This window comes from Ambystoma mexicanum, chromosome 3p (assembly GCF_040938575.1).
Source record: "Ambystoma mexicanum isolate Mex_15411 chromosome 3p, UKY_AmexF1_1, whole genome shotgun sequence".
Taxonomy (NCBI): domain Eukaryota; kingdom Metazoa; phylum Chordata; class Amphibia; order Caudata; family Ambystomatidae; genus Ambystoma; species Ambystoma mexicanum.
In genome coordinates this window covers 1,130,398,507-1,130,416,891 of record NC_090925.1, presented here as the reverse complement: position 1 = coordinate 1,130,416,891, position 18,385 = coordinate 1,130,398,507, and the positions used below count along the sequence as shown (strand labels likewise).

The following is an 18,385-nucleotide window of genomic DNA, read 5'->3' as shown; positions in this document are numbered from 1 at the left end:
ATTGGATTTCTTTTGTGTAGGTCTTGACCAATCACATTTGGGGGTGGACTGTATTAAAATATATCGGAGTGTTTTAACTGTTGCAAAAAGGTTAACCATTTATCAATGTGTGGGTCAGGGAGACTTGGGTTAGTTTGACTCTACAGCGTCATCCAGCCCCACCCAGGATGATTGTATGAAAAGCAAATGTATTATACAAACGTGCACTCACTTCTTAAGTGGTGGCCCAGCTTTGGGGAAAGGTGATTAGAGGCCCATCCACACAGTGTCTTGAAGGAGAGGCGTTTGTCGATGTGAAACCAGAGGGAGTGGACGGTGGAAGCGAGCTCGGTGGGAAGCCCTCAGTGTTCATGTTTGATAGCCACGTAGGTATGTCTGGGTGTTCAGTGTCATTGGTGAGGAGTAGGAATTATGTCTTGGAGGGATTGAGCTTCAATTATGCACTGGGCATCCAAGACTAGATCAGCGACAGGCAGGTTTTGAGCCCGTGTATGTCAATGGAGTTGATTTTGAGGTATAGCTGTGTGTCGTCTGAGTACTGCTTTAAGTGGACGTTGTGTGTGGCTAAGAGGGCTATGAGCGGCACCATGTATATATTGAAGAATACTGGGGAAGAGGATGGAACTCTGCGGGACTCCACAAGTGACGGGTAGAATTGGCGATCTAGAGAAGTCAGTCTGAACAAACTGCTGGCGGTTGGTGAGGTAGGACTGGAACCAGCATATGAACCCTATGCGCCAATGTAAGGTGTCCGCGAGTGTTTGGTGGTTTAATGTGTCGAAAACATCCGAATGGTCGAGTAGAACCAGCAGGCAAAGGTGGCCGTCATCAAGGATGTTGGTGTTGTCGTTGTCCACCTGAACAGTTGCTGTAAATACAGGTTTTAACTCAAGGTGGGCCTCTCTTCAAATGAAAACAATCTATTCCATTCTCCTTTAAGTGGTTGTCCTTTCTCTCCTTCTTCCAGTCAGTCTGTCAGTCAGTCCATCTCAGTGAGTGAGCAAGTGAGATTTCCCAGAATTTATGGATTTGGACTTTTTGAAATCAGAAACCCTTCCCTTTGAGGCGTGCATCAGGCCTCTAATATAATTGCTTGGTGTATGTGTTTGGACAATGTCCCAAAAGTTACATCACACTAAACTGTCAATTTCTTGCTTAATGGGGCTATTAATGAAGCGGGCAGTCTAATGAGTAACTTCTAAGCTCAGTTTCCCTCTCCGTTGAAGTGACATAATCTTGGATATTTCTACATTAAAAGATTGTGACTCTCAGAAAGATCATGTTCCTCATTGGTTGATCAGACTGCTCTCACGCAGCTAAATCCAATGAAGCAAGTCTGATTTCAGCATGGCATGTGATGTGTACATGAGTTTTGATTTTTATTCTCCGATACTTTACACAAAACTGGTATTTCCAGCTCAGAATAATGGCCTAGCTGGCACGTACGATAGGATATATGAGCCATCAATGTGTAACATTTGTGCAAAAATGTCCACATTTATATAATTAACACAATATCAAAAAACATTGCTTTACGTTCAAGTGATAGTTTTTCACATTAAAGAAAGTACTTTTCTAAGACCTGTCTATCAAAAGATATAAACAAAAATATGATTCATAAGTAAAATCTAAATAGTGCATTTTTATTTTACATGTAATGGGATAAATCACAATATGAAATGGCCTTCCATCCCTGGCCTGTCAGCAGAATATTTAGTGTCATAATGTTGGTTCCTCAGAGCTAGGTGATTTATGACCCATGAGAAAGCAGTGGTCATGGGACCAGTGTCAGAAGGCTCTTTGAAGTTCATTTTCTCAGGGCAGCGTGTTGATATAGCTGTGACCTCTTGATGGATTCCACCATCCGCCTGTCCATATGTCGGACTCCAGGTCTCCAAAGGTGCGAATTGCTTCCTTCTGGAAGAACATAAAGGTCTCATAGGTTGGGGGAAGACCACTGCAGGCCAACTCTTACATCCTATCTGTATTAATGGGGAGTTTTTGCAGTGGCCCTGTGGCAGATGGAAGACGTAAATGGGAAGCATTTGTTTTTATTACCCAGGCCTGTCTCTGAAAACAAAGCAAACATTTGATCCTTTGGTTCAGGCAGTACCAAAGCACCAGGCATATGTTTCATCTCCTTGGAGCAAGTTGCCCCCATCCTGTATCGGTTGAGGGAAGGAATGCCTCATTTCTCTCCAGGCCACATTGCTGGCTTCATTCACCAATGGAGCATTTCTTTCTTTTCGCAATTTCCACACAAGTTTGAAACAGGGCAACATTATAACCTTTTCTTTGCAAAAATTCTCCTGTGGAAGGTTTACATTTTTATATTTGTATCATTTTCTAATGCTTGGCCGAAATTCAGTTTTGTCCATTTCATAACATGCTGCGTTTTTAGAAAACCAAATTAACCGTTCTTCCAACAAGAGTTTACTGGATTCTTCCATGTAACTGAAAGAACTTATGTTCTTGGGAGTGTCATTTACCGGGCAGTATGATGAATCCTCACTTATTCCCCGCCAAGGATCTCCTCCCACATGGCCAGGGAAAGGCAACTGCTACCTGATCCGGACCCTATGGGTGGTACTATGAGGGTGGATCATGTGGGAGGAGAGGGCCAGGGGGGTTGGCGACTCCACCAGAAGAGATGTGGTATGTGAGAAACCAAAGGGTGTCTCACCCACTAGTTCCGGGGGATCTCTCCCTCAGGTGGCCAGGGAATGGCCATCGCCTTTGGATCCAGACCCTGGTTGTGGATCAGTGTGGGAGGATCACTTGGGTTAGGGGTCTTCAGGGAGTGGGGGGTGGGGCAGCCGATGGTGCGACACAGTATTTCCCCCTTTTTTGTTCACCTAGCCCATCGTATATTTTAGGATTCTCTGAGGTCCCAACTCCCCTCCCTTTTTACACAAACACTGGGCTGAAGAAGAGGGTGACCGAGTAACAAGACTAACTCTTATACATCTAATGCATAGACCGGATACCAATTAGCTCTCCTCGCAGATATAAAAGTCAGAACATAGAGACACACTCTAAGCAAGGTGGGACAAGAGTTTGAGCAGTACTTCTGGGGCATAGGCGGACCTACTGGAGCAGAGCGACGAAATAAGGGACAAGAGCAGCGGGTTGAACACCGCAGGAGTTCCCTAGAGAAGGTTGTTGCCTCCAACACCGCAGAAGACACGTGGAGAAGGCCAGATCCCAAAACAGAAGGCTACATTGTGTTTCAAGGACGGCAGCGACCCTCCCGGGCGAACGGCAGAGTTAGGGAGGTGAGGCCAAGCCTGTGGTTCTAACCTTGACTTGTGAATTGCAAATCGTAAAACCAAGAAAGAAACACACACAGCTGGTGAGTTGGCAAGCGACCTGAGAACGGGTTTGTGTGTTAAAGAAGGTTTGAAGTGGCAACATTATATCGTAAATGAAGGCTGCATGCGTGTGGATGAGACACGAAGAAAGGCAGACCTGTGAATTAACTTTGAATTCAGGACAGCTGAGAAATCAGCGATACTGAGTAACGCAGTGGTCCGGTGAAAGGAAGTAGCCCACTCGAAAATCTCTCTGAAAGGTGACTTTTTTGTAATGATAAGGTGAATAAACTGTAAACGCGAAGTGAGCTAAATTAACCCAGAGAGAAGGGGAAAGTAAAAAGCTTAACATTGAACTTTGAGTCAAAGTGGTCCTGCACGTGTCTGTAAAGAAAGCTACGCACTTGGAAAGTCTTCAACATCCGAAAATGGTCTTAGCCCAACTGAGGGACACCCAAAGTGATATAAGCTTGGGGAAGGGAACCCCCTTGCAAGTATTGTTGAACTTTGTTGTGAAAGGTCTGAGCCCAACAGAGGGGGACCCACGTGATCTTGGTTGGTTCTGAAAGGTCTGAGCCTGCCAGTGGGAGGGAAGGGGGGGGACGCACGTGAACTTTTTGATAAAACGTTATTTGGAAAGAGGCTTTAACATGGAAGGTCAGGTGGTCCTCGATCCACGTTTTGGAACGGTTTTATGTTGAAAACTCAAGCCAGAGTGTCGTCCTGCCTACGGGAACCTCCTTACACTGTGTTGTCTATGTGGGGAAGAGGGCTGATTCAGCCACATTCATTCTTTACATTTGAACACTGGTTTTCCTTTACATACATTTTTCCCTGAATACACTTTTTGTACAAGAGATAGGGCAAGCCTTAAGTTTTGTTAGCATCGGCCATTTTCATTTGCCTGACTTCACTAGGACTGTTTTATTTATTACTTGATGTTCGAGACTACTCCCATCCTAGTTATAGGACAGAATAGGAGTTTTTCCACACTCCAAGACTTTAATAAAAAGGTTTTACAAATTGTACCTTTTGTGTCATTGTCATACTTGTGATACCATGCCTTCCTTACAGGTATTCTACCCTTTCTAATGAGGGAGACATTATAATACCCAAGTTCTTAATGGCTTGTTGTCAACATACAAATTCACCCATCGCAAGACTCAGAACATTCTTCCTTTTGGTCATTCTAGACAATGTTCCATTTGTCCTTCGAATACACATCGAATACACATAAATAACATCTCCCATTTCTGATGTTTTTCTAAGAGAAACTCCTAACCAATATAATTTTTAGATTTGTCATGGGACTTAAACTACAATAAAGCCTCAAGTACTGAGATGAGGAAGAGGAGGAAGGAGTTAAAACAAAGTGAAAGCAACTCAAAGTTTGCTTGGGAGGATAGCTTAGGGGCGATGTGCTCGCCCTGGAAGCAAGACGACATGGAGCAACGCAGGTTCGATCCCCGGGTCCGCGCTTAGAAATCTCTGGGTATTAAGCGCATTGTAAATAACCAATTACAATTAATATGCGGTCTACTTTTTGTAAAGTACGAGAATGCGGGACATTTAAAAATTATGTCCACATACAAGATAGAGAGAGAGCCAGAGAACGTGGTAGCAGAGTCAGAGAAGGAGACAGAATGACAGCAGATCATGCCAGATATGATTGCAGGCACAACCCAATAGCAGCTTGCAACTGCGAGAATTATATATCTTCTTGGCGCGAAGGGAAAAGAAACACATGGTACCTGCAGAGAACAGTCGGAGCTCTGGCAGCGGCAGCAGGGTTACCGTTAATACGGTTGTTCCAAAAAGCAGCATTCCTCTGTCCAGATCACGGTGAGAAGCCAGCGAACAAGCACAGGATTGCAGGAGATTCTGAAGAAAGGTCCGCAGTGGGAAGGGGGACTTCACCGAGAAGATGCTTCCTTGCAGAGATGTGCCGTGGGTCGGGGACGCTACGAACAACCAGTGAGTCTAACCAGAGCCATTGTAGACCCCGGAGTGTACCAACAGACATTTAAACAAGTAAATGAAGCAAGAGTGCTTGAATACAGACCAGATAAAGCACAATTAAGCCCCCATATATGACATTTCAATGTGAGGAAAATTGTAGCAGAATGTTTATGCAGGAAAGATAGAACAAGCCTTACCCAAAGCCAACAATTAGAAACACACTGAAATGATATAACTGTGTTGCGTTAAAAGAAAATGTTAAAAGGTATTTGTACCGTGCACCGTCACCAACAGAATTGGTCCCCAGGCGCTCTAAAATGAAACTAATAAGAAGTCCTAGTGAAAAGAACACATCAGGCAGTGGACATTTGGGGAGGAGAGATAAATTGCAGTGGAGTATCCGACAGGATGTGCAAAAGCCCATAAAGGGATTCCTGGCAGGGGAGTATACCAGGCAATCCAAATGAGAACTTAAAGTTATGAGACATTGTGGAAAGATACCTGGCAGGAGAGTATAACAGGGACCCCTTTAAAGCTGTAATATAGAATTTTTCATATGAATACTTTTGATTTCTGTGAATCCTGTTTCTAATGCTTATGCGGACTAAAACAACATGGTGCCGGTGCGCAGCCATCTCAGTCACTCATCTCCCATCACCGTAATGAAAGCCTGCGTCTTCGTGGGTTTAGCAAAGTAAACAAGGTTTTCAGTAGCGAAGGCAGAGCAAGGACATGCTTTGATAAAGAGAAGAGGTTTTCCTCTGTGGTCAGCAGTTAGAATCTCGACCCTCGGGTGATGCAGTCTCACAGAGAGGGAGGACGCTCCGCTCCAGACCCAGCTATTACGAGTGATCCATTTGCCTACCTGCTCTGGGATTAAGCAGTGTCGTAGTGGATAAGATGAAGGTGTCTTCTGCAACATTGATGCTCTCTTTTTCCATGTTTCTGTATAACTGACTATATGTTTATTTTTTGGTAGGATGTGTTCATATGTAAGGAGAGAATAAGGGCCTATAGTAGCCATTTACATTTTTACCATAACTAATGGTCTAAGTGTGATTTCTTGCCTGTCTTGAGTCCAATAACTTGTTTTGTCAGGGTCAAGAGAAACGCAAGTCTGAGGTTCTCCCCATGTGGCCAAGCAAAAGCAAAACACTGTTCAACAAAGCCAAAGAACTGGGAGTTTAAGGAACCTATTGTTTGTAATCTTTTTGAACTGAATATAAAGAACCAGAAAGGAACTATTGTTTAAAGGAGAACCTTTTGCCATCCTCAAGAAGATATTGTTTGAAAGAGACTTTGCCATCCTGCCTAAATATCTAGGGGAAAGGAATCCCCTTTTTTGAACCCAAAGATCTCTCCTTGGAAAAGACAGTTTTGTTGGATTTACTCATTTACTTTGATTACGAACACTTTTTGCCAAACATAGATCAGGACATTTCCTTGCATCCTTTTTTGTTGTTTCTTTCTAATGCGATGGTCAGATTAGAATGTTTTGGACACAAGGACAGTTAATATGTTTAATGACTTGACACAGACTAATCTTTAGTTTTAGTTTCCTAGGTAGGGAAACTCTCTTTAGGTTAGGGAAAGAGTCCTTTATACAACCCTTTTATTTTAATAAAAGTTGTCCGATAATGAAAATCTTACAACTTCGTGTCTGCCTCTTTCTGACCCCTCGATACAGCCAACATCGCACATTTCCTCGCATGTGTCTTTCAAATGTTTGGCGCAGGATGTATATCACGTATTTGTTTTTAAGTATGGTGTTTTTCTTTCCATTCTTCTTTTCGGTACACATTTCCATGCAGGATTCAACTTCATATTGAAGTTCAACCTGTAGCTCTGCAACACAGAAGAATTCCCTTTCACATGTGGAAGAAGGTGGAGACAGAGCTCATGAAGCTCGCAGAGGCAGACCTTATTGAGGGGGTGGAAGGCGCAGACTGGGTAGCCCTGATTTTCGTAGCATGAAAACCAAAGCAGCCAGTTAAAGTCAGAATCTGTGTAGGCATAAGTGGTTTACTGGTGGGGCTCCCAGGGACGATAAACCTTAGCAATGACAATGATACATTCACCATCAGAAAGAGATCATTTACAGCGGCTGTCGGACGTCTTTCGGTGGCTCAAGCCGCATGGGCTTATGCTGAACAGGAAGAAGTGTAGGTCCATACAACGCAGGGTGGACTTCTTCTGGTTCGTCTTCCAAGGCCAAGAGATCTCGGAAGACTATAGTAAAGTGCAGGAAGAACGTGCCAATGTCACCAGCTGAGGTGTGGAGCTTCCTCAGAAGGCGAAGTTTTACGGCATGTTTATACTGAACCGGACTATGCTGCCGGACCTCCTACGTGCCCTGATGAAGAAAGAGTGCACATGGACATGATGTCCTAAGGAGCTAAACACTTAACTGCACAAAATGAAGCTTTCGTACTGGATAGGACAATGGGCTTCTTTAACCCGAATAGGCAGTCAGAGATCATTGTGGATGGGGGTCTATGGGCAGTCCTTGTCCAACTGGATCAAGAGGAAACCAAATGGTCCATTGCATAAGCGAGCAAAGCCCTCACGTCCATGAACGATGCTACTCGCAAATAGAGCGCAAGGTGCTGGCGGTGCTCTGGAGCTGCCGAAGTTTCCATATAAAACATATTCAGACATTCAACCACAGTGGAAATCGTTTTACCAATTATGCACAACTCAGCGCTAAGACCACCCATTCAGCTAAGGAGATGGATGCTTCAACTTGAAGACTACCGAGTCACACTCAAGTTCAGAGCAGGTGCGGATAAACTCACAGTTTATATATCAAGGCACCCACCACCTTCAAGTGGCCATAATCTGCCCATAGATAAGAAGCAGAAATGCAGGGAAACATGATTAAGAGGGCCTCCATCCCAAAACAATATCCATGCAGGACATAACCAAAGCTACATGAAACCACAAAGGAAAGCAGATGACAGTAACCCAGCTATAGATATGGGCATGGCGCCATTTTCTGGGGGAAGTCAGCCACCAAACGACATAGGTGCAATTGTTTTAACAAGACTTGGATTGGTGATTGAGAACCATATAATTGTGGGACCACCGCGCTTTCCGATGTGGTTATTTATTGTCCTGTGGACGCTGTCTATTAGGGACAGGGCCCCACTGTCCCTGGTTAATAATAAGAGTTGGGTGTCAGACCAGTCACAATTGCGCTAGACAAATTGCAAGGAGAGAACTTCTTCTCTAGCCAAGCTGGTGAAGTTCAAAATTCTGATTTATTCAAGGTATTTAGTCGTAGGATTTAGCCGAGACGTGTTTCGACCTTGGAGGTCATTTTCAAGGCCAATCATAATAATCAGTAACATTAAAACAGTTTGTAGAGCACAATGGCAGGTGTGACAATTGTTAAATACATACAGACAGGTTGGTTCAATACGGTGGATACATCAAGTTAAAGGTGAGGTAACAATACAGAACAGAGCAAACAGGGAGGGAGAAGGTAGGGAAGAGAGGTGGACAAGGATAAGGGTTTGCTTAAATGAACAATGATATGAGCATGATTCAGTTGGCAGTTATGTGCTTACCAGGATGGATGTGGTAATACTTGTGATTGTAGTTGTTCTCAATAGGGGAGGCCCCTGTCACTATATCTGGTAGATGATCCACAGTTCAAGGTGAGGAAGAGCGTGCGTGGGACAAGTTGGAGTATGACAGTTATGATTGTGCTGGTCCAAAATTGTTGAGTAATATAAGTACAGCAGGCAAAATGTCAGGAAGGAGCCAAGGGTTTGCATACATTGCAAAGTGAGTGAGGGAGCCAGATTGTTATGAAAAGTAACCTGTGAAGCGTGTGAGTAGTGCTGCCATACAGTGTCCCTGTGAATTTGGAGTCTCGCAATGAGAAGGAAAACAGTATTCCTTTCAAGATTGAAATACGGGGTCTGAATTGGGTCATACAGCCCTGTGGCCACTGCGAGGTGAGCAACGTCATAAATGCTCGCAGTCTCGCTGTCTCTGTTGACAGCCAGGCTGAGAGCCCCATCAGTACGAACCAAGCCACTAGTGACAAAGCTGCAACAATAGGAGGCACCACAACCAGGAGCTTCTTTTTTAGAACATATCAAAAGATTCAAAAAAAGGCAATCAGAGAACTCAAATGAATACCCAGAAGCATGTTCATTTTCAGGTTCCAATCGTAACCAATACAGCAATTCAGAGAGGGAGTACAGAAGGACAATGGGTGGCATACACAAACCCCAGCTCAGTAGGAGAGCCACGAATCACAAAAAAACAACAGGACCTGGGACCTCAAGTTTAGTACTCAATGTATCAAAATACGTCCTTACAGAGGCTTGACCTTGGTGATATGCTGCCTTCAAATCTATCGTAGAGAATACTCCTACGCCTGCAATTCCTGTCAACAACTCACTAATCTTGGGTAAAGGAAACCTGTCTGGTACCACACACTTGTTAAGTGCCTTGAGGTCAATGCACAATCTCACACTCCCGTTGGTTTTCGTACTGCAATAATAGTACTTATCCACTCAGCAGCCTCAGCCTCCTTTATGATGCCCTCACGCAACATTTGCTTGAGTTCACTTTCAATATCTGCTCGCAAAGCCAATGGAATCGTTCTAGCCTTAGCCCCGACTGGCATCGCTTTGGGTTTCAACTTGATGATATGAACAAACCCTTTTAGGCAACCAGTCACCTGCCCAAATACACTTGGATATCAGTGTGTCACGTCCAGCTCATAATGCTGCACCATATCCACTTGTTCCATTCTTTTATGAACAACCACAACCTGAGACGGATGATCTGGGTCCAGTCTCAATCCCAAATCCACCTGCGATCAAGTCAGCAAATTCCCACCTTTGATTGTGACCCTCACCATGACCTGCACACTGCAGCCTTCGTGCGCAAATTGCACCCAAAACTCACCCACAATATCAATTGGAACATCACCATATGCATGTGCCATCACGGTGGCCTCCTGAAAATCACAACATTTGAATTTTGTTTTCCACTTGTCCATATTTATAAGCATGTAATCTGCCACACTGTCCATCAGTAACTTCAGGGGCACACTATTCACACTTGCTTCTGTGTGTGGTTTCACTCTTCTTGGTCTTGCATCTATTGCGTTCACCACGCACACTTCATCCTCACATTCCTCGAACCTCTACCAACAGCTCGAATCATCTTGCACATATTTCACACTCCCAAACTTGGGCCAGTGTTTGCAGCAACGGGCTAAATAACACTTCTTTCCACAGTCTCTGCAAATCACATATTGGGCAAAGTAAATCACTGGGCAAAGGATCTGAAACAGCTTCTAGGGAACGATTTACCATTGAACTTCTGTTTCACTTCTGCTTTCTTCTTGAAGGATTGCTTCACTGCCTCCTTTTATCCTGTTCTTGCTGCACTTTCCCTCGCTCAACCTGGTTAGTACTGGGTCCAGCCAATTTCACTGCCTCTGCACACAACACCTCAATGCAACTTTCTTTGTGTTCCACCATCTTTGCTATCTCGAGTGCCCTGTCCAAAGAAATGTCTGCACCGCTACCACCTTCACGCCGGAACACTGCTCTCACCTTGTGGTTACTGCACCTTATCATTAATGTATCCCTTATGTGTTCATCTCTGCAGTGATCATAGTCACATTTTACAGCCAGACCCCAATTCGCAGTGGCAAACTCCTCAACAGATTCACTTGGTTTTTTATCCTGGGTGGCAAAGTGGTATCTGGCCCAAAATGTATTTTCTTACAGTAAAATGCTTGTCCAGCTTAGCCAAACTATGTTAAAAGAAAATAGTAAATCCATCTACAGCTTCTATCGGCAAATCTGGCAATTTCCGTTATAATGCCTGTCCCCGTTGGCCCAAACTGTAGTACAACAATGAGTCTTTTCTGTCAGGGGCAAAATTACCGCCATACACACCATGCAGATACCTCAGAAAATCCTCTTTCCAGTCACACCACTTTCTTACGGGCTGACCTGGTGCAGGTAGAAACAACATAGGCCCTGGAATGTTCATTCTCCTCAAGAAAAAATTAAAACAAGGTAATGGTATATTATTTTTCTCACTGGTAATTATTTTCCAACTGGTCAAGCATCATCTGCAGGATCAGTTATAAAAAGCTACTCATGGAAATGACAGAAGCCTGCATTATACAAGATCGGAGGGGACTGAATGATTAACCCCAATCAGCTTAACCCATAAGGCAGATGGAAATATCAGGAAGTGCATAGATTGCTGAAGTCTGAACAGTAATATTAAAATCAGCACAAATCCTCTTTCAAACATATTTTGAGAAATCTAGGTGAAAAAAAAGGAAGCAAACCAAATCTTTACGTTTAAGAATCAACATGTGAGTTGCAGCCTGCGTGCATCTGAAAAAACACACGTGCGAGGGAATGTGAGATGTTAACAGACCATCTATAACCAGAATATTTGTCCAAAGTAAATAACAAGGGACAAAAAGAAATGAGCTACTTGAAAGTATCCAGCAACCTTTCATTAAAGAGAGAAAAGTCTAATATGGGATGAAAAGCACAGCATGCCAGAGGAGAGTCAAAATCAAATTGATGCCTGCTGTGGTTTGTTTTTCTTTTTTACAAGACTGAGAATCAGCTTTGTATACAGAAACAAGAATAAACCTTTGGCAGGGGTTGATTGCAACGAAAAAGTACAATGTTGCACTGTTAAAGTGGCGATTACAGTGAGGAAATGTGGGTAATAAGGTTACTTTTAAAGGCTGGGTTTGTGAATGAAACCAGCCTCCGCCTGAAAAGCTAAGTGGCATTTTCCTGACCTCCTCCAACATATACAGGAGGGGAATGTCTGCTCCAAGGAAATGCAGCCAGGATTTGAAGCTGGCCATAAAATCTTATGACAATGCCTGAATCAAAAAGGACCAAATGTTTTGCCTTTGTTCTCAGAAACTGGTCTTGCAGAGGAACACAAGTACCTTATAAATACAAAGAAAATGCTGTGGAAGTGCCCAGCAGATGTCTGCTTTCAATGTAATCAAATCTGTCATCAGCCAGGCCCTTCCAGGGGATGTGATCACACCTTCAGAGACTTTTAGAAGAACTTTTGGCATGACAACCAGCATTCTCAGCAGTCATATCTCTCAGCTTCACAGGAACCAGATGTTCTATTACTAGGCAGAGGAACTGGAAATGGCATTTATTAGAGGAAAAAAAATGCATCATAAAATTTTACATGTAGAATCATTTTCTGCTTAGAACCTTTAAAGAAAATGTTGAGAATTTTATTTTTAAATTGTTGAAGGTGAACAGCTCTATCAGCTGAATTTAAAACTATATTTTTTATGTCAGTTTATTCATGCAAAATAGGCGAATGTGGATACATTCACGCAGAAACGGTGCGTATTAGTGATTTGTGCCGGCGAGCCAGTTATTCAGAGATGGATACATTTTTGTATAAAAGTATCAAGGGGAAAAATGTTTTTTTTATCTATAATTCCCACATCATATGTCGCGCAGAGATGAAAATTACATGATTGAATTTACCCGAGTGAGAACAATCTGATGAACTGATTAGTAGCATGATCACATGTGAGTATAGTATGTTTTAGAAAGTTACAATTGTTGGACTGTAGATATCTCCAAGATGACAATACATCACGTGGCAGGGAAACTGGGTGTAGAACTTACTCCCATGAATTCATGAATATGCCCATTGATTACAAACGGGATGGTATAGTCTGTCACTTTTGGAACACTGTCCAATCAGAAAACTGACCAATCAGATTAGAGAAATTATACACACCTCTAAAAGGGAGAGGTTTGTGATCTATAAAAGTCCAAACCCATGGATTCTGAAAACTTGCTTGCTAACTCAACAACTGGGATAGATTCCTGACCGAATGACCAATGAAGCGAAATGAGAATTGACAAAAACAGAAAGAGAAAGGAATGGATTGCTTTCCTTTTGGCCCCATTTTGGGTTAATAGCCATACACTGCAGGAGAGCCCAACCTGTAGTTAAAGTTCCAGGCCTTCTTCAGTGGAAAAGACAGCACACGCAATACAGAAAGAGGGAAATCAGGCGGTGGAGGAAAGCTGACCACATCTTGCTGACTGATGCCCACCTGTTCCTAGAGGGGGAAGAATTTAACTAGGCCTTAAGAAGATGACCACCTGATCTGTGAGACAGCCAAAAAGAAACTTCTATGCAAGAATAGTATTAAAGGGAAATAATTCTGAGGGGAATGATACTCTAAAAGGGGAACAGTTTAATTTGCAGCAGTTTTTTTTTTTAAAAGGTACTCAGGGCGTGGGAGTTTATAAATGTATACATACTGAGAAAATAAATATTTGAGAAGTGTATGAGCTTCTGGAATTATAGATTTGATAGAATCGGACCTATGGTGTTTATACTGGGAGATCCCCTGCTTTCTTCTTTGTGTAGTGGTCAAGCAGGGAAGTATTCTGGGAGCCAAATGGATATCTCACGGTGTACATACCTAGAGAAATAAGGTAATTTAAGTAATTTCCACATTACCAAGCAGAGAACTACTCAAGGATCGGGGGAAAGGGTTCTTAACTGCTACCCATTTCCCGCCTTTAAGTTGTCTATTGAAAATGAAAATTGTACACTTCAACACATTAATGCAATAGAAACACCACTGAAGGGGATCTAGCAAACATACATGTTCCGTTTTTGCAAGAAATTTACAGACAGGAGTGTTAAGCAGCCCGTCTTTTAAATTGAGTTTCTGGAATCGTGTTTGAGATGGTCATATGTCTATTGGGCAGAGGGGGAGATGTTTATGTTTACTACAAAGAAGTAGAGAGACTTCGATAGGCAGGGATGGTCAGAGGTAATTTGTTTTTTTATAAAATGACAGCTTAAATCATGAGCCCCATACACTTTTTAATGCACGGTGGATGGGCACTTAGGGTAAATTAAGGTATAGATAGAAATGTGTGCGTTTACAAAAGTCCACATTCAACGAAGCATAGAACGTGATGCGCCCAGTGTATTGATCATTCTTCATTGTAGTCATCATTAACACTGGAATTTCAGAGATGCATAACTTGATTATACTGAAATTGATTTACTTATTTCTATTTATTAATAAATAGACTGTGCGCAAGCATGTGCATTTCTTGTACCAAAAGGGGAGAGAGGTTGTAGGGAATCAATATTGTTAAACTGAGGTGGTCCCGGGTTCATCAAAAGAACTTTATTCAATAAATAAAAAATTGTGCGCACCCCATTTGGGGCGGTTGTAAAATTCCCCCAAACTAGTTGCCTTCTGATTAAAACATTCTACACAGCTCTAAAATGGTGAGCAGAATCAGTGGAGCACATTTCTTTACTACTCCACCGACGATCAGCCTATTACCAGGTGCAATTAACAGAGGACTCGCTATTTTCATGACGCCTTTTAGCACATATCAATGCCTGCGGATGCCCTTCAGGCTTCCCTTGCAGCAACAACGATTCAACGCCTCTTGGAACACCTTTTCAGGAGCATTGAAGGAGTACTCGCTTTTGAAGATGATCTCTTGATATACAGACACTATGGACGGCCATGAAACACTCCATCGATTTCTTGACATCATGAAACAATGCAAACTCACGCTAAAAACCACCAAATGTTGAATATTTTTCCGGGAAGTGGAAATCTTTAAGCTTGACATTCCAAGTAAGATCCCAGCTTCACATTCCTAGTAAACACATAATTTGACAACCCCACTAAGCTTTCAATTAAACATTCTCACAGCTTAACATTTTGTGTAAGCTCCAAGGTTCCCCAGCTCAGTTAGCTTAACATTCCCAGTGAACTCACAATGTGACATTCCAATAGACAATTCCAGTAAACATGAAGAATCCCAACTAAGCCCAAATATCACGTAGAACGGGGTTCCATAGAAGTCCCCCTGCTTTTGCAGCCCAACAAATCAGCCCTGCGCCCCATAGAACACAAGGGCAAGCAGTGTGATGAGGCTCTGGGAATCATCGCACTGATTGCTGTGTTCTTGGCATGTATGTCGGGTGCGAGCACTTATGATACCATAAGATGACTACAGCTCGATTATTGGGAGAAAGTATCGGGCAAGATAACAATTAAGCGAGTTAGACTTCAGTTTGTAAACTAATCGCGATCATTAGCGTCCAATAGTAAGTAGAATACACTTATGCAGAATTCAGGAGACAGCCAATGCAGAATTCGTGGTTTTATCAGGAGCCACTATAGTAAAATTGTAGATTTCATGACATCAAAACAGGTGTGCAGTGTAAGGACCGCCTTCATTATGACAGGGAAAGCACAGGTGCTTGAGTATAGTAGAACATGTCCACCCTCATCAGTGCAGCGCATAGAGCCGACGGCAGGGGGTGTCATGCACACTAACCTCGGTGACGATGGTCGAGTGGTACAGGTCGGTGCTATAGCTCCAGCCGTCCAGGCAGGGCTCCTGGGGTAGCTCCCCAAGGTCCACATCCACACCCGGGGAGAGCCCGCGGGCAGAGAAGTTCCTAATCAGCGCCAGCCGATACCGGTGGCACCTGCTCTCCGCCAAGGTCCCGTCCGGCAGCGACTCCCAGGGCAGGCTGGCGTTCCTCCAGGCGGCGCTCAGGTTGACACCGGCGGGCACCAGGCAGCGGTGCTCCGGCGTGGCGGACAGGAAAACGGCCGAGAGCCCGTTGAAGCCGTTGGGGATGATGCTGGCGCTGAGCAGGAAGAAGATGGTGCGCTGGAAGGGGCCCCATTCCCCCAAGAATGCAGTCTCCTGCTCGTAGTCCCGCATGGCTCCGGTAACCGGAAGGGCAGCAGCACCCGGTACCGGCGGCTGCCGAGGCTGAGGCCGGTGCAGAGCCGCATAGGTCAGGCGCGGGCTGAGCAGTAAGCTACGCCGGCTTCCCGCTTTAGCAAGGGAGAGAGGGGCCGACCTGAAGCCAGGCCGCCGAGGGAGGGGACTGTGGCACGGAGCAGTCACTGACTGGAGGGCGGTTTACAGCGAGAGGCGCCCGTGCTTATCATCAACACAGACTGGCCCTGTCCTCCCTCTTGCCTGTCACGCGGGGCCTAGAGCACGCCTACCCCCCACGAGCAACCTGGCCGGCCTCTTCCAGGCAGAGGTGTGCGCACTGTTTCCACGAGTAACCAAGCAACAATCTTGTCCGAAAATAATGTCACCCTGATAGGACACTGTGTACAATATCGCTAGAATGATATATTACATTTTGTGTGGAGGCCTTGAAAGCATTTCTTGTGTGGCAGTTCGGTTTCTTTCTGTTGACATATTTTCAGCAATCCGGGAAGAAGTGGCTCTGTAATTCCTTAAAATAGTTTGCACATTATCCCAACTCACATATGCTAAGGTTTGAGAACATCCGACCCAAGACGATGTTTTAGATAAAAGCATTCGTTTTGCAATAACCCATTCTATGTCAAGACAGAGGCGAGCATTATGCTTCATCTTATTTATTACTCTCCAGCAGTTTCAACAAATTAATAACATTTTCAATCTTTTCATTTTTTTTTTATGCTCGCCTCCTTGTCTTTAATAGAATCAAGATCTCCCTGCGCTATTAGCAGGGGGAATCTTCATTCTCGTCTTGCGTTAGTTGTGACGCAGGTGGGGAATGGGGGGCCGCCCGTTTTAAAACTATTCGACAGTGTGAACGTTTTGCACTCATACACACTGCAATATTGTAAGAAGACATTTACTCCCACTGCTAGCATTGTCAGCAGTACATGTATTGACGGTCTTGCACTTTTCTTAATATTAGCCATTTTAATGGGACACGTTCTCTCAACAACAGAAAAAAAAATATTCGGCCCGGTCTGGACTCGAACACGAATAGTTCTGGGCAATGCTGTAGGGCTTCCCAAAGCGAGGCAGGGTAACTGCTGGTACCATCCAGCAAGCCTGGGAGAGGGCCAGCTCCCCCACTGTCCAGCCCTAGTCCCTCTCCCTCTCCACCACTTAGGCCAGAGACAGCAGTCTCCCCCCAGTACAAAGCAAGACAGGCAGAGAAAGCAGGAACACACCTACACTTGCCTGGGGGGTCAGACAGTCGGCTCTGCCGGCCTGGGAGCTGGGTCTGCCCCCAACAGATACTTCAAAGACCCAGGGCTTCCCTGGGTCTTATAAAATGAGCTTTCAGCTCAACAGAAAACACACTCTGTTTGTAGACCCTGAACGGGGACTCAAACAGGCGGGAGGTGCGCTGTTAACTCAGTGTCCTCCATTTCTTCCTCCTTTTCCACAAAACCCTCCCACCCTAAAAAAGAAGGGAGAAGAACAAGGAAATGAGGTACATGGCACCGTACGGTGTCCACAACAAGTCGTGGGACAAGAAAGGCAGCACGGGCCAGAGGGGGCTACCTCTGGACCCGGTGCCCAAAAGTATGATATGATATATGGATATGTGATTATTGTTATTGTGTCCATAACCATATCTGTAAAAAATAAAATCCTACGGCCTTTTATTGCCAACACTCGCAAACTGTTGTTTGGCCTCTCTCACCATGCAGGGCGGGTGGGGCGGTCATGTTTGCATGCATATGGGTCCAGCAGTTATCAACTCACACGCTTTTGGCTGGTGTCACCGGCCATGGAATAAGTTCATAAGCTGTGGAACAGGTCATATAACTCATACAGTATATGCAGAAACTTGTTTTGTGGTGGCAATAAAAAGGCTGTGGCTTTTTTATTAAACATAATACAAATAAAACAAAATGAGTATTATGGGTATTTCCCAACAAACAGATGTGCAGTGTTATCATACTTCAGTACTTTTGGGCACTTGGGCCAGGAACTGGAAATCGCCCATCTTTGCTCACAGTGTGTGCCCCACAGTGGGGGCTCCCAGGTCCACGTATTTGGGACCTGTACATTGTCTGGTGAGCACCCCTGTGCCTGCTGGCAGATTCCTTACAAGCCCATGCCAGCAAACCTGAGTGGGTCCATGGCCATTTGGGTTCCCCCAAAAGACCCTTGCTCTACTTGCATCCCCTTGCTGCTGACATGTTCAGGATCCCTGTGTGGAATAATTCCATCCCTTTAACCGACAGGTGGGTTCCGTCTATGTGGAATAGGTCTGGGTCAGAAAAGACTATACTCCTGTGCCTGATAAAA

At 44.2% G+C, this 18,385-nt stretch overlaps 1 protein-coding gene across 2 annotated transcripts in view; it reads right to left on the bottom strand.

Annotated features, from left to right (window-relative positions):
- Window positions 1-16,319, bottom strand: part of LOC138581301 (organic cation/carnitine transporter 2-like) — a 747,170-nt gene extending 730,851 nt beyond the window's left edge. The window contains exon 1 of one of the 2 annotated variants that reach the window (XM_069652516.1): window positions 15,653-16,319. In XM_069652516.1, coding sequence (XP_069508617.1) covers window positions 15,653-16,048 — 396 coding nt within the window. In that variant the 5' untranslated portion in view covers window positions 16,049-16,319. The remainder of the gene's footprint in view (window positions 1-15,652) is intronic. The other variant, XM_069652515.1, reaches the window with a different exon arrangement.
- Between the last annotated feature and the right edge of the window lie 2,066 nt (window positions 16,320-18,385).